Source organism: Seriola dumerili, unplaced genomic scaffold (genome assembly GCF_002260705.1).
Source record: "Seriola dumerili isolate Sdu_G_001 unplaced genomic scaffold, Sdu_1.0 BDQW01000219.1, whole genome shotgun sequence".
Lineage (NCBI taxonomy): Eukaryota > Metazoa > Chordata > Actinopteri > Carangiformes > Carangidae > Seriola > Seriola dumerili.
Window position 1 is genome coordinate 4,033,943 of NW_019174474.1, and position 12,923 is coordinate 4,046,865.

Here is a 12,923-nt window from a genome sequence, read left to right on the forward strand (position 1 = left end):
TGTGAGAGGCGGCTGTAGGTCTGAGTATGGGGAGGACTGTAGCGACGCAGGCCTCTCCAGGACAGGAAAAGTATGTAGATTGACGCCAGAAAACACTGTACAGAAAATGTTATGGAGCTTCCCCTCGCAACGTATGAGCCAGCACGCTGGTGAGGAACAAAACAGGGAGCGAGTAAGAAAAGACAGTTTACACACAGGTCAGAAAGCATTTAATTCCACACATTCAGTATATAAAGTCTGATGTTAAAACAGGCTTTTCATAGCAGTAAGAAATTTGCCGTCCAGTGATATTGATGGATCTCTTGAAAGAAACAAACAGAATGATCTTAACACAATTTCCATGTTATAAATTAATATAACAAGAATCCAAAGAATTGCAGAATTACCTGTTGCTTTGTGCTGAGTGCAACAGGTTCTGCAGCTCTGAGACTGTTGGCCAGGAGAGCAGAGAATCCAAACAGTAGACTAAAGAGGTTCAGACCCATCAGGGTGATGATCTATTTATTGTTGATACAAAATCAAGTGAGGCAGTTGATAACATAAGAAAAAAAAGTTACATAAAAAATATTAAACAAAGCATTTACCTTTAATTTATTAGCTTTCCTCTGAACCTCTATTGCCAGACACCCAGCAGCAACATACTGTAAACACACAAACAGTTATGAGCCAGTATTTGACTCTGTTTCTGTTTCTGTCTAAAAGACTTTGCATTGAGTGGACTCACAAATAGGCTTGACCATACTGGTGTTGTCATGGAGACGGAGCAGTTGTAGCTCACACATGCATGGGTGACTGTGCTTAATATACAAGCTAAAGCACTGATGACTTGAACCACCTGAGGGGAAACAGACGCAGACTGTTAAAAAAGCTGATAAACTATGTTAACCAATGGTTTGGACGAGCACAAGGACGTATAGCATCTCACCCCAGCAACTAAAAGTCTGATGTTAACCACAGTCCCGAACCAACGATGAATCCTGACATTGTCCAGCTCCTCATGATTGGTAACCTGGGACTGTAGGCGGGTTGAAGGTGTCTCCTTAAAAAACACATGGTACAGCCCCTCCTGAAACATGTTCTGTGTCATCTGTTTTGAAAGAAAAAAGGGTAACATGTAGGAAAACAGAATGGATGTTGGAAACGCCCAACCCATATATTACTTCAACATACCAGTAGTGATCCACACAGATCAGATTTCACACTTGATTTCAGTCTACGTGACCACTTACCTTCCCCAAATGTTGTAAGGCTTTACACTCATTTATCCACACGGCCTCATACGAGCTGCAAATGTCATCTAACTAAAATAAGAAACATTTAAACAGATTTAAACAGACAGTTTTTTCTCACTGCTACTGAAACTCTTCAGTGTAATACAGTAAACCCAGAGAGTCAAAGTTCAGTTGAGTTAGTTGACAGTGAATGGTTAAAGTTCACTCTTGAGGAAGCAGTTCAGGGAGATGATTGGTCATGACAAAAGAGCTTATCAGCTTGGCAAAGCTTACTGTAGTATCAGAGGGCTGGTTTCATTTCAGAGACTGGTTTAGATGATATTTTCTGTCCTAACTTCATTACCCATTCTCTCAGGTAAACATAACTCTCATCTCATCCTGCACCTTACGTTCACCCTTACATTCATATAGTATAAGAACCAAAATACATGTTTAAATGAAAACACAAACCAAGTTCACAAATAAAAACATTCTCAAAAGGTGTTTAATAATCAAAAAGGCATAATCATAAAATATAACAAATAAAAGCAAGTGAACAAAAGCAATGTTAAAAACACATTATAAAATGTTAAGACATCATTAACAAATATCCTTCACAGTGGCAACAGTGCAAGTTCAGCACTAGACACTACGCAGCAAGTGTCTCATACACATTACCGCAAGAAACATTGAGCTTATAGATGATATTATGCACGGAGGAAGAAAAAATAAAAACATACGACTGAGCCTTGAGGAACTTTGGGCAATGTGTTGAAGAAACGAAGAAATGAGTTTCCTGTAATGCGTGAGAAGGTTTTATTTGAGAGATATCAGGGAAATAATCTAAGTGTCGCAGCTTTGTTGCCAACCCAGTATTTTTTTAACAGCTCTATCACTTCATTATTATAAACTTCTCTTTGAGATCATGTCTTCGATGATGCAGAGAGTCTGATGTTGGTGCTGCTTAACTACGAGCTCCAACACGGGCCTGCCAATGCAGTGAACTGCCAACCCTTGTTCAAACTCACGTCTTCAAATATTGCCCATAAATTAGAAATCCAATTGCACTCGTGAGTAAAGCCGTCGCTCAATACAGAGTAAATGATGTTTACTTTAATTTGTGCAATGAGGTTTTGGCGTGGAGCAAGTGAAACAATATACCTAACATGACATCATTACTGTAAGCTCAGGGCACACATACTATTAAATATTGTTTAGTTTGTAAAAGGACCCACAAATTCCAGCAATAACCTAATAAAATAAACCAGACCAGGAAAGCTTAGAGTGATGCATGAACCGAGCCTGTGCATCTTCTATCTCAGACCACAGCCAAGTCTGGAAAAATGTCACAGCGGGAGCTTTAAATACACATGAGCACGTCAGACCCATTCTGTTTTTCCTGGCAATGTTTCTGTGTCATCGTCCTCCTCTATCCCGCCTGTGTACAGGTCAGCTAATCTGTTGAAACGCGGCCCCCAGTGGGCCAGGCTCTGATAGTTTTGCTCCTCATCTGAGTCTGAGGAGTTGATGGAACTGAGCGAACCCGCCTCAGAGCCAACGCCCTCATAGTCAAACACCAGGAGAGAGTCATAAGGGGGAGCTGTGGGGTCACTGTCTGCGGCACGCACGTTCTAGAGGGATGATCAAGGAAACATCTTATTATAGCACTCATACACAACTCTGACATACATACTATTCTAGTAAACAAACTATAGGTCTAATATATAAAATCTTAACATCACTCACGTCTGCAATAAATGTGCCAATCTCCTCATTGGCTTGGAGTTGTAGGCGGTAGCGTGGGTGGCTCTGGACAACAATGGGAAACACATCGGTGCAGAGGACCTCGGGACGGTTATCCAGCCCTCTGTGAAGCTGGCTCAGGTCATACTCCTGAAGAAAAATGAATCATTTGCCAATCTCCCATCGAAAAATTTCTGACATAAAAACATAGAGCAGCCTCAACAAAATCAGCCTCAAACTTTAGCTTGACTCAGGGGTTAAGTGTGTCAGGCAGCAGGGGTAATGTAGTGTTATCATCACCTTTTCATGTCTGCTGTGAGTATCACGGTTTCACCTAAGTTACCCCCTACCTCGTCTATTTTATCTATGTCTTGTTGCATCACTAAAAACAGTACCTTCTTTCACTCTCCTAATAGATTTTTCCCATCCACCACCTGAGCCTCCACACCACCTCGATACGTTTTTAGCCTTTATCCCTTTCCTACACTGTCCATAATGCTTTGTCACTGTTGCTAACCAGCTATTTCACCTTCTAGTCTGCCTGCCTTAGTTTTCATGACTCTCAAGCTTTTTGACCACCTTCTGCTTTTCTCTGGTCCTTGTATGTGTTTCCTGAGCCTGCCTATTTCCCTGTTGATGACTGTCAGCCTGAGGTAGACCCAGTAGGTTGATTTATCCTCCACTGACCCTCTACAATGTGCATCTGTAACCAATATGGCCTGTTTTACTCGTAGCTCTTACAGGATTAGATTACATCAGGTAAAACCAGTGTAGATAAAATTAATTATAGTTACACGTGTAAGGCCCTTACCACTTCCATCCCTGTCACTTTCAGACAGAAAAAGAGTTTTATTAGACAGTGTAGGGAGACATCTGACATCTCTCCACCTTCTTGCTCCTACCTGGTCTTCTTCACCTCCTCCCTCCTCATCATAGTAAAAGATGTTGTCTCTTGGTAGGTCTTCAAGAAAAGGCCCATCCTTCTCCGACCTCCTCATCCTCAACAACAACAACAGTAGTAGCAGAAGCAGCACTGAGGTTAAAAGAAAAATCGGAATAAGTAAAGGCAGTGGAGTGAACCAAAACAAATTTAGCATATAGAATGAATAAGAAAGCGCTGCTACATACAAAGAAGACAAAAGATTGCTCCCAGGACCGATGTTGCGAGAGAAGAAATGTGCAGACGAGGGGCAGGGTGTGAGATAAAGCAGTTGGAAACAGCCCCTTGACATTCGCACACCTCTACATCCAGTGTGCTGTCTTGGTAGAGCGCGCCAACATCAAAGATACGCATGAGCACATAATAGTTCCCGGGTGACAACTCACGTTTGGGGGCCAAGGCTGCCGCATTGCCTGCAATGGACAAAAGATGCAGGATTAACACTCAAGGAGTCAAATCCTACATCTTGTCACTGGGTATGTATGCTGTTAGTGAGCTGTCTTGCTTGTGGAATTGGTGGTAATAGTCCAGTTGATCCTGTGCTGTCCTAGAAGATCCACAGTAAACGGTCCAGCATGACCTGGTCCATCTAGGTCCACTATGTCCAGCTGAACAGGAACAGGGTCCTTGTTACATAGACTGGCTTTCCTCTGCTTGATCACTGGACGATGATCGTTCACATCCAATAATGTCACAACCAGAGTACCTGTCCCTGTAGCTGGAACAGTATCTGGAAGCGTGAAAAAAAAAAAAAAAAAAAAGGATTCAGCAGGGTTATTGTTCAGTCAATGTTAAAATTAAGTTAAGGGGAAAGAAGGCTACAACAGTTTTGTAAGAAAAAAAATACAACCATTGTCGTAACCCAGAATCAGGACTGTGTATTTGCTGTCTTTGACATAGTGTGATTCTCTATCCAGGCTGCCTTTAACTTTGACCGATCCTGTGTCCTCATCAATACTCAGCCATCTTGCAGAGTCATTGTGTAGTTTATATCTGGAGGAAAGAGAAACAACCTGATTTAGAACTTTAATAGAAGAGCGTACATTCATAAAAAACGCATACATGCATGTGTTGATATGTAAACAGCATGTGTGTATGGGTTTTCTATTACCTAACACTCTGTTTCCTGGCTGTGTCTGGGTCCTTAGCGCTCAGGCCGACAACAGACCTCCCCATTTTCAAGTCCTCTGAGATGCTCACATGGATCTCTGCTGGACTGAAAACAGGAGGCTCGTTCTTGTCCACAACTGTTATGGTGACTGTGGCTGTCGACGCAGACACTGGCTCTGAGTACGGCACCTCATTTGTCACCACTACCAGCAGAGTAAAAATGGGAGTGGTCTCAAAATCCAATTCCTTGGAGGTGGTGGAGAGCAAGGGAAAAAGTATGATGTACTCTGGACATTGAGGAAAACATCAGATACTCATTAATAAAAGTGGACTGACGTGTTCTGACCTTGACTGTGGTGATGATTCCCTCCATTTTACTGGAGCCTGTGGTGACGTTGAAGTCTCCCCCCTTGTTGCCTTTGATTATTGAATATTTAGTGTTGGCATTTGGAGATCCTAACTCGTCCTTGTCAGTGACCTCCAGCCTTACTACCTCCACTCCAGCCTCATTCTCAGGGGCCGATGTGGATATCTGGGAGAGAGCGAGACAAACATGCTAAATGTAGCTCATGATCAAACTTATTTAAACATCATTATGAAGTATTTGGACTTTTTCAACTCACAGATGTGACGGTGAATTGTGGAGCATTATCGTTGCTGTCAGTGATGCTAATGATAACGGTGCAGGTGGCCTTTAGCCCATCCCCCTCCATGTCAGCAGCTTCAATCATCAGCTGGTACTCTGGCTGAGTCTTAACAGGGAAGTGAATAGCAATGGAAATGAGACATGAGAAAGTCTTGGAAAGAGGAGAGTGGCGTTCACACTGTATGACTCCTTTACCTCTCTGTCCAGTCCACCTGCTGCCACACTGATAGTTCCACTCACTGGGTTTATGGCGAACATGTCTCCTTTGGGCATTTGAGGCATCTGAGACTTTATCCGATACCTGATTATTGCATTGTTTGTTTGTGCGTCATCTTTATCCACCGCTGTTACCCTGATGACAGAGTCATCTGTTGACAACAATACAAAAGTGTGAGATTCACATTTTTGGAAGTCAAGTCAAGTTTAGAGGACTCCAGCTTTTATTGTTTTCTCACCAACTTCAGCACTTTCGCTCACTCTGCCATAGAAAGAGTTCTGAGTGAACTGTGGAGCATTGTCATTCTGGTCAATGACATTAATAATGAGTGCCATTGGCTCCTCAGCCTTAATTCCCTCATTCAGTGCATGGGCCAACAGCTGTAACACACAGCACATGTAGTATAATATTTATTAACAGTACTTGTGCGTAAGGATTAAGACATACCGTAGTTTAGATTGAGGTTATGCTTTGTTTTAGCTCACAGTGTATTTGGCTGTCTTCTCCCTGTCCAGTGGCTGTGTCACATACAGCACCCCAGATCGCCGATCAACAGTAAACACACCCTCAGGGGGCTGATCAGCCCCTGGTCCAGAGATCTTGTAGGTTATCGCCACCTTTTCCTGATTGCTTGACTTAATCTAAAGCACAACAGTAAAGACATTTCAGTCAACAAGGCTTAGTACATTTAATGTAAATGCATCAAAACTATTTAATTCATTTATTGCTGCTGTATTTACCTTCACCATAAATTTGGGATATGGACCCCTGTCATTTTCTGGAAAGTTAATTGCTGGAATAACCCACTCCCTCTTCATGCGTTTCAAACTGCCAGTCACGTGTGGAAACTGAATGGTGGAGAGTTGCTGCAGGTCCATATCAGAGATGTTCTGTTTGAATCAGGAGGCAGGAACCAGGATCTCAAATCAAATATTTACTTGTAATCTAATAAAACTATTTTAAGATTACAAAAAAATACTGGAAAATTTACCTCAAGATTCTTGTTTTCTGGGTTTCCACTATGAGAGCAGTTTCTATTGTTTGGATAGTGTGGTTGGATCCCTGTCGCAGCCAGAGCAGCTAAACACTGAGGAACAGACAATATCCAATGACAAACTGAACATACTGTATTTTTTTTTTTTTTTACAATAATACTGATAATCGTGTAATGGGGGTCCAATACTTTTCAGGTGTGGGAAGGCTTAATTGTTTTATATTCAAGATTCAAGTATTAGATAATAATGAACTCTCTCTCACACACACATACACACACACATATACAAATGAATTATACAAAATAGACATGTTTTGCTTTTCTGAAAAGAACACAAGAAGAGCCATTCAGAAACCACAAAAAACATTTTCTTCATTAAATTAAGACAAAAATATATACCTCTATATCTTGTGAAAAACTCTTGTGAAATAAATTAACATTGAAAAAATAATAATATACAGTTGGGCTGAACAATAAACGTCTCCAATTTTCTGAATGTATGAGGATTTTAAAAGTCATAGGACAGTCGCCACAAAACTGACCTTATTACTGCTGTGTCTAACACTCACCTGGACTTGGCAGAGTAAAAAGAGCACCCTCAAAGTCGAGCTGTTCATCATCTCCTTCAGTATAGAGACCCGACAAATCTGCCTTCAACCGTCCTCTGGACTGGATCTGCTGCTTTGCTCCAGTGGCAGACTGCCAAGTTTTTTTTTGTTTTACTAACTCTCCTTTTTGAGAGGTTTTCACCTTCAGAGTTCCTCAGTCAGTATAATTAATCATTTCTTCATTCATTTTAAGCATTCAATCTTTAAACTGCCTGTGGCAACAGTAAGCGTGTTTACTCTATTTTGCTCCCACTGATGCTGAGTAGTTGTTTGATTTTATCAGTGAGGGGTGGGTGAAAAACAAGGAAGCTAAAGGTGACCTCAGGCACCTTCAGACATGCAGGTGTCTGTGTTTATGCAGGTAACGCTTTCCACTCTGGGCTTTTAAAAAAATGATGTTTCTGCAACATGGATTTATAACCTCTAAAATTATAAATAAGGACCTTGAAATGAGGAACTGCAGAAAAATGTGCATTACTAACGACATGTATTAAAATATATCCCCTCACTTTGATTTTGTTGGCAGGATAATGGGACCACTGGGGCTGAACTTTTTCTCCGAGGACATCATGCACATGTTTACAAAACACTTGAGGATCAGGTTGTCTCCCATGACGCTCTGCAACGAATACATTAGCAGTTTATTTTGAAAACTCTGTTTCCCACACATCTTTAGACATCACATTCTCTGCATTGTTCAAAATGTAAGTTGGCCTTTTTTATTTCATCATTTTTAAATCCAAATGTCTCTGTGATTAGTGAGTGGAGTGTCAACTCTGACAACCACATTAAAGACAGTACATTTATACAAAACTTGAAAATGTGGGATTGGTGGCTTCTGCACAAACTGAAGCTAAACTGTGTTGCTGGCTTGAATTTGTATGAAGAAGCAGCTGAAATAGTATTAAGAGATGGAAAAAAAAAAAAGGAAAAAGGAAACTGTAACGGAAGCAGTGAAAAAAGTTTATGTTGAGATAGCAAAACATTTTGTGTTCAGCATAACTTCCTTTTTGTTATTTTGAGTTTTTTTCCATTTCACTGGACAGGAAAGTGACTACTTGTTTAATAAACATTAAAAAACTGAGAAGATATTTTTCCACTAATTTATAAGTTCAAACAACCATGAAAATGTATACCCAGTAAGCACATATTAATTGCTGTGATGTATTGGTGATTTAAACTGAATGTGTTGGGAAGAGTATTTTGATTGTTTGCTCACTTTGCCCCAAAGTCCCAGAGACATCGCCGCTCGATGTTTCAGCAACATCTATCCGCTCTCACTGCGACTTAAACAAACAACTGCAGGCTGTATTCATAGATATCATCCCAACATCTCTTATACCTCTGCATGCATATGCCAGAACCACCCGTCTGGTTTTCATTTTGCAGAGGCCTATGCAAACTCTCTTCTGCTGGTCATGTTGTCTGAATATATATATTTTTAATTCCTAGTTGATAATATCAGTCAATTCATTAAATAATTACTTAGTAGATCATATAGATTTTTAGATAACCAGCCTACTGTGCTACCACTCTATGGGCTATTGTTAATCTATACTGTAGATAGCCTGACTGCACATAATAATAATGTATTTTATTTATGGTTGCCTTTCAAAGCACTAAAGGACACCTTACAAGACAGTTAGAAAAATAAGCAAAAAAACATCAAAATCATACAGTAAATTAGTGCATTATCAAGAAAGACAACAATTATTAACCAAATCAAATTTATTAAGATAATTCAACATTTTCTGTCTATCTGTAAACTCTAGTTAGGTGCCAAAAAAGTGAGCAGAAGAAAAACAAACAAAATAGGAGACGAGAAGAACATATAGTGGGGTTGCTTTCACAGCAATCCCACCAATTAAAAATATACTTCACAGCTTACGTAGAGGTAAACAGGAAAGAAATCAAGATGGACTGTCTAAAACAAACTGCAAGACAGAGAGACACAAATACACAGACAAGGAACAAAGTGAGTGTGTGCATTATTCTGCAGCCTTGTATTTTCTCTCAACATTTCCACTTTTGACTTACAACTTAGGTGTATTTAAAATGTCCAGCATGAATACACTGAAGGACTAAATGTTTTTTTCTGCACAGAAATGTGTATTTTGACCTGATGCTGCAAATAGGAGTATGTAACCCTAAGTTAAATCTATGGAATAGTGATTTCAGAAAAAGTATCTGAATACAATACAGCGCTGAAAACCATCCCTCATTTTAAAATATTTGGAAATCAATTTATGTAACAGGTTTTAATGATTACCTTTTGTCTCCCAAATTGCTATCATTGTCCAGCTCTGTATAAAAAAACCGTTCTGTTACCTGTGGTGAGGTCTGGCCAGGTCAGCGTTCAGATACACCACAGTAGCAGTGATATCGTCCCTGTACATTCGAGCCAGGTCCTCTGGCAGAGCGAGCATAGAGGCCAGTCTCTCCTGGCATAGTTCTCCATACTCCCCTGTGCCCAGTGCATGTCTGATGAGGTGGGTGGCACCGTTGGTGTCAAGGGGAGGAGAGGCACGGGCCTGACGTTTCAGTAAGAGTTCATGCATTTGACCCAATTTCAGTTGCCTCTCAGATGGAGAAACTGGAGCCTGAGAAACAGGGAGAACATTGTGAAAGCATTTTTTTACAAGATCAGTTTACAGAATAAAAACACGAGAAAATTTCAGTCGTGGTTTATATAAAAGTAGTGTGCTGTGAATCAGGGGAAGAACAACACGTCACTTTCACTGCACACAAACCTGCAGGTGAATCCCGCTCAGGTGCTCTCCAACCAGTCGTACAGCCTCGTCACTACTTAGTTCATCCCACAGCCCGTCAGTGCCGAGGATCAGGAAGTGGTCCTGAGGTCTGAGCCTGTGATACGTTATCTCGGGCGTCACATCTAGGTAGGGTGGAGTTAGGTAGTTAGGTGGAGTGTACTGGTACAAGTTGAGAGAGTCGAGATCCACTCCAGATTCCAGGCCGGCTAAAATGCTCTGCTGCAACTCACAGCTCCACTTGAATCTCACGTCACCAAACGCACGCAGGGGCATCAGAACCTGACAGCACAATAAAAGTTTAGTGACTTTTTTGGTAAAACGTAACTGACAACTCATTGTACAGTGCCTGCTAAGTCGAAAACTTCTCACCCCGAGCAGTCTGTCATCTGTGACCACTGTGTCTCTCTCTGAGGGTGGGTGCTGGGCTTTGATTCGCTCCACTTCAGCCTGGTTCTGTGAGTTATGGTCCTGGGATAGAGGTAAAGCACTCCATGAACCATCCTCCTCTCGCACTCCCAATACTGCTCGGCAGTCACCGGTATTCGCCACATGGATCCCGTCCGTGCCAATATGAGCCACGCAGGCAGTGCAACCAGCGAACGCCACCTAAACAAATGATGATGTATGTTTATCGACATTGTGTAACCTTGAACACACTGAAGTAGGAAAGGAAGGTTTATCTTATTACCTGGATGGCTGTGCTTTTCATCAGGTCATTGGAAAGAGGGACTTGAGCCTCCAAGGAGATGTCAGCGTCGAGCCGTTTGAAAGCACATTCCAGAGCATCCAGAGGGCTAAAAGAAAAGGCAGATGATGGAGGTACAGTATGTAAAAGAAAAAAAGCAACACCATGTAGATATATGTATATGGACATTCAGGCATACTTACATCATGCCTTCACCATGTTCCTCACTGTCTAGTAATTCCTGCCAGAAAACTCTGAGGTGGTCAATGTAGAGTGAAGCAGATTCGCGATAGTTGAAGTCTGCATGGTGTTTGTACCACTTCAAGATGGGAGGAACAGGTCTGCCATGCTCCATGCACTTCTCAAGCTCTTCCAGGCTTTGCTTTGGCATCATTGCAGTAGCTATGTAATACAGCAGTCGCTCACTGACAGCCTGGGCACATGCCCAACCCCCATGGCCATCAAACACTCCAAAGAGCATGCCCTTTGTCTAGAAAAGATAAGAGAAAACTGAATTAAATTTTACCAAAAAAAGGGAGAAAAGTAGGGAAATGGATGTACAGAAAGAGCAGAGAAAATGCATACCTGTAGGCAGGTGGCTGCACTGCGACGGTCCTCATTAGGTGTGTTAGCAGCTAACTGGTTACTCTCAAATTTTCTCACACCACTCAGTCCCCTGCCATCAAACTCTGGCACACTCACAATCTGAAACAAATATTACAGGATTAGTTGTTATACATGTAAACTTATAAATGTGTAGAAACAACAAGCTTTTTCACCCTGCTCCTACCGCATTTACGTGCTTACATACTGTAGGGTTTGATATCCAACATGTATTTTTAGAGTGTCATTTTCTTCCTCATCCTGAGAAGAGACACTATGCTATTACCTGTTCATTAGATCGCAGAATACTGTTGATTTGGACCCGGCTGAGCTGGAAGTCTAGATCCTGACGAGTTGACAGATGTCGCCCTCTTTGAGACCAATTTCCTGACTCGTCACTTCTGGAGCACAAGTGGTCTGATCTGAAGGTACCCCAGGATGAGAAGTGACAAATGTTGGCTGGTCGAGGCTGAGAAGAGGGAAACACTACAAGGTGGGCATACTGAATGAAAAACAAGAGGGATGACAACATTACAATATGCTACAATGTAAATAAAGCTGAATATAAAAATATAATAGCCTGAGTTAACCAAGAGGTCAGTCAGGATGCAAACCTGGAATGGGGTACTGGAAGAAAGTGTCAATGTGTAGCTTGAAGCTCTTTGGAGGATGCTGGCGTACACACGCCCAGACATGTCTAATGCAACGCTGTCGGTAGGGAGTTGTGCAGCTTAATCACCCCGATTCTATGTCAACGGTAAAAGGAATGAATAAAGTTACGATCATACCAGCGCGATTCCTGTGAAAACACCTGACAATTAAGGAACTGGCGTAATTAGATAGCAAGCTAGATGTTGTGTTCGCCAGCTTCAAATTAACACCATAACTACTGTGCTATAACGTTACACCAATACCAAACAGCATACCTCTTCTTATGAAATTTCCGTGTTGTCAATAGGTGCAACCTATTTATATAGCGCTAAGTTGACTACACATAGAATGTAAAGTTAGCTTGCTAGCTGGCTAGCTCCGTTAACGTTTCACATATTAGGTACTTCCGCTATACCAAAACCAGTATTTGAGGTAAACTGCTACTCACAGATTGATTTGGTGCGTATGTTTAATTCACCGAATAAACAAATAATTAATCAAACTCATACGTACTTAGTAAATTTACGAATGAATCAATGTCGACCGTCAAACATCAACTCCATACGTAACGTCGACATGCGCGACAACGTCTGACGTTATAACGTTGACAACGCCAACAGATGCGCTGTTGTAGTATTCGCTGGTCGCATTTCGGAGGGGAAAAAAGATTGTAGGAGCAATCTAAATAGACGATCTTTGACTCTGTAATATTCAATGGTCCAACTCATAACTTAAGAATTAAAA

At 41.3% G+C, this 12,923-nt stretch overlaps 2 protein-coding genes across 4 annotated transcripts; both read right to left on the reverse strand.

Moving 5' to 3' along the window:
• Positions 1-1,774: 1,774 nt before the first annotated feature.
• On the reverse strand, positions 1,775-7,631 carry LOC111228639 (B-cadherin-like). Its single transcript, XM_022754633.1, has 15 exons — positions 7,431-7,631; positions 6,859-6,954; positions 6,608-6,757; positions 6,353-6,508; positions 6,106-6,247; positions 5,846-6,018; positions 5,628-5,756; positions 5,351-5,536; positions 5,006-5,250; positions 4,745-4,887; positions 4,400-4,624; positions 4,083-4,307; positions 3,857-3,987; positions 2,958-3,104; positions 1,775-2,842 (listed from the first exon to the last, which is right to left on the reverse strand). Exons 1-15 carry the CDS (start codon positions 7,479-7,481, stop codon positions 2,591-2,593), a joined length of 2,451 nt encoding a protein of 816 aa, XP_022610354.1. The 5' UTR covers positions 7,482-7,631; the 3' UTR covers positions 1,775-2,590.
• A 1,548-nt stretch (positions 7,632-9,179) lies between these two features.
• LOC111228539 (pyruvate dehydrogenase [acetyl-transferring]-phosphatase 2, mitochondrial-like) lies at positions 9,180-12,768 on the reverse strand. Of its 3 annotated transcripts, none has more exons than XM_022754489.1 (9): positions 12,693-12,768; positions 12,143-12,274; positions 11,815-11,997; positions 11,511-11,630; positions 11,129-11,415; positions 10,929-11,034; positions 10,610-10,846; positions 10,220-10,519; positions 9,180-10,069 (listed from the first exon to the last, which is right to left on the reverse strand). In XM_022754489.1, the coding sequence occupies exons 2-9, from the start codon at positions 12,221-12,223 to the stop codon at positions 9,794-9,796; spliced, it is 1,590 nt and encodes a 529-aa protein (XP_022610210.1). In that variant the 5' UTR covers positions 12,224-12,274; positions 12,693-12,768; the 3' UTR covers positions 9,180-9,793. The 3 variants fall into 3 exon arrangements, with proteins under 3 accessions (XP_022610210.1, XP_022610208.1, XP_022610209.1); XM_022754487.1 differs by having other exon boundaries at positions 11,815-12,030; XM_022754488.1 differs by having other exon boundaries at positions 11,815-12,030; positions 12,628-12,718.
• Positions 12,769-12,923: the final 155 nt, after the last annotated feature.

Coding starts and splice junctions, on each gene's coding strand:
- LOC111228639 (XM_022754633.1), bottom strand. CDS start 7,481: ATGATGAACAGCTCGACTTTGAGGGTGCTCTTTTTACTCTGCCAAGTC. Junction 6,955..7,430: donor TTTTACTCTGCCAAGTCCAG/GTGAGTGTTAGA, acceptor TCTGTTCCTCAG/TGTTTAGCTGCTCTGGCTGC. Junction 6,758..6,858: donor CAGAAAACAAGAATCTTGAG/GTAAATTTTCCA, acceptor TGATTCAAACAG/AACATCTCTGATATGGACCT.
- LOC111228539 (XM_022754487.1), bottom strand. CDS start 12,223: ATGTCTGGGCGTGTGTACGCCAGCATCCTCCAAAGAGCTTCAAGCTAC. Junction 10,847..10,928: donor TGAAAAGCACAGCCATCCAG/GTAATAAGATAA, acceptor TCATTTGTTTAG/GTGGCGTTCGCTGGTTGCAC. Junction 10,520..10,609: donor CAGATGACAGACTGCTCGGG/GTGAGAAGTTTT, acceptor TTGTGCTGTCAG/GTTCTGATGCCCCTGCGTGC.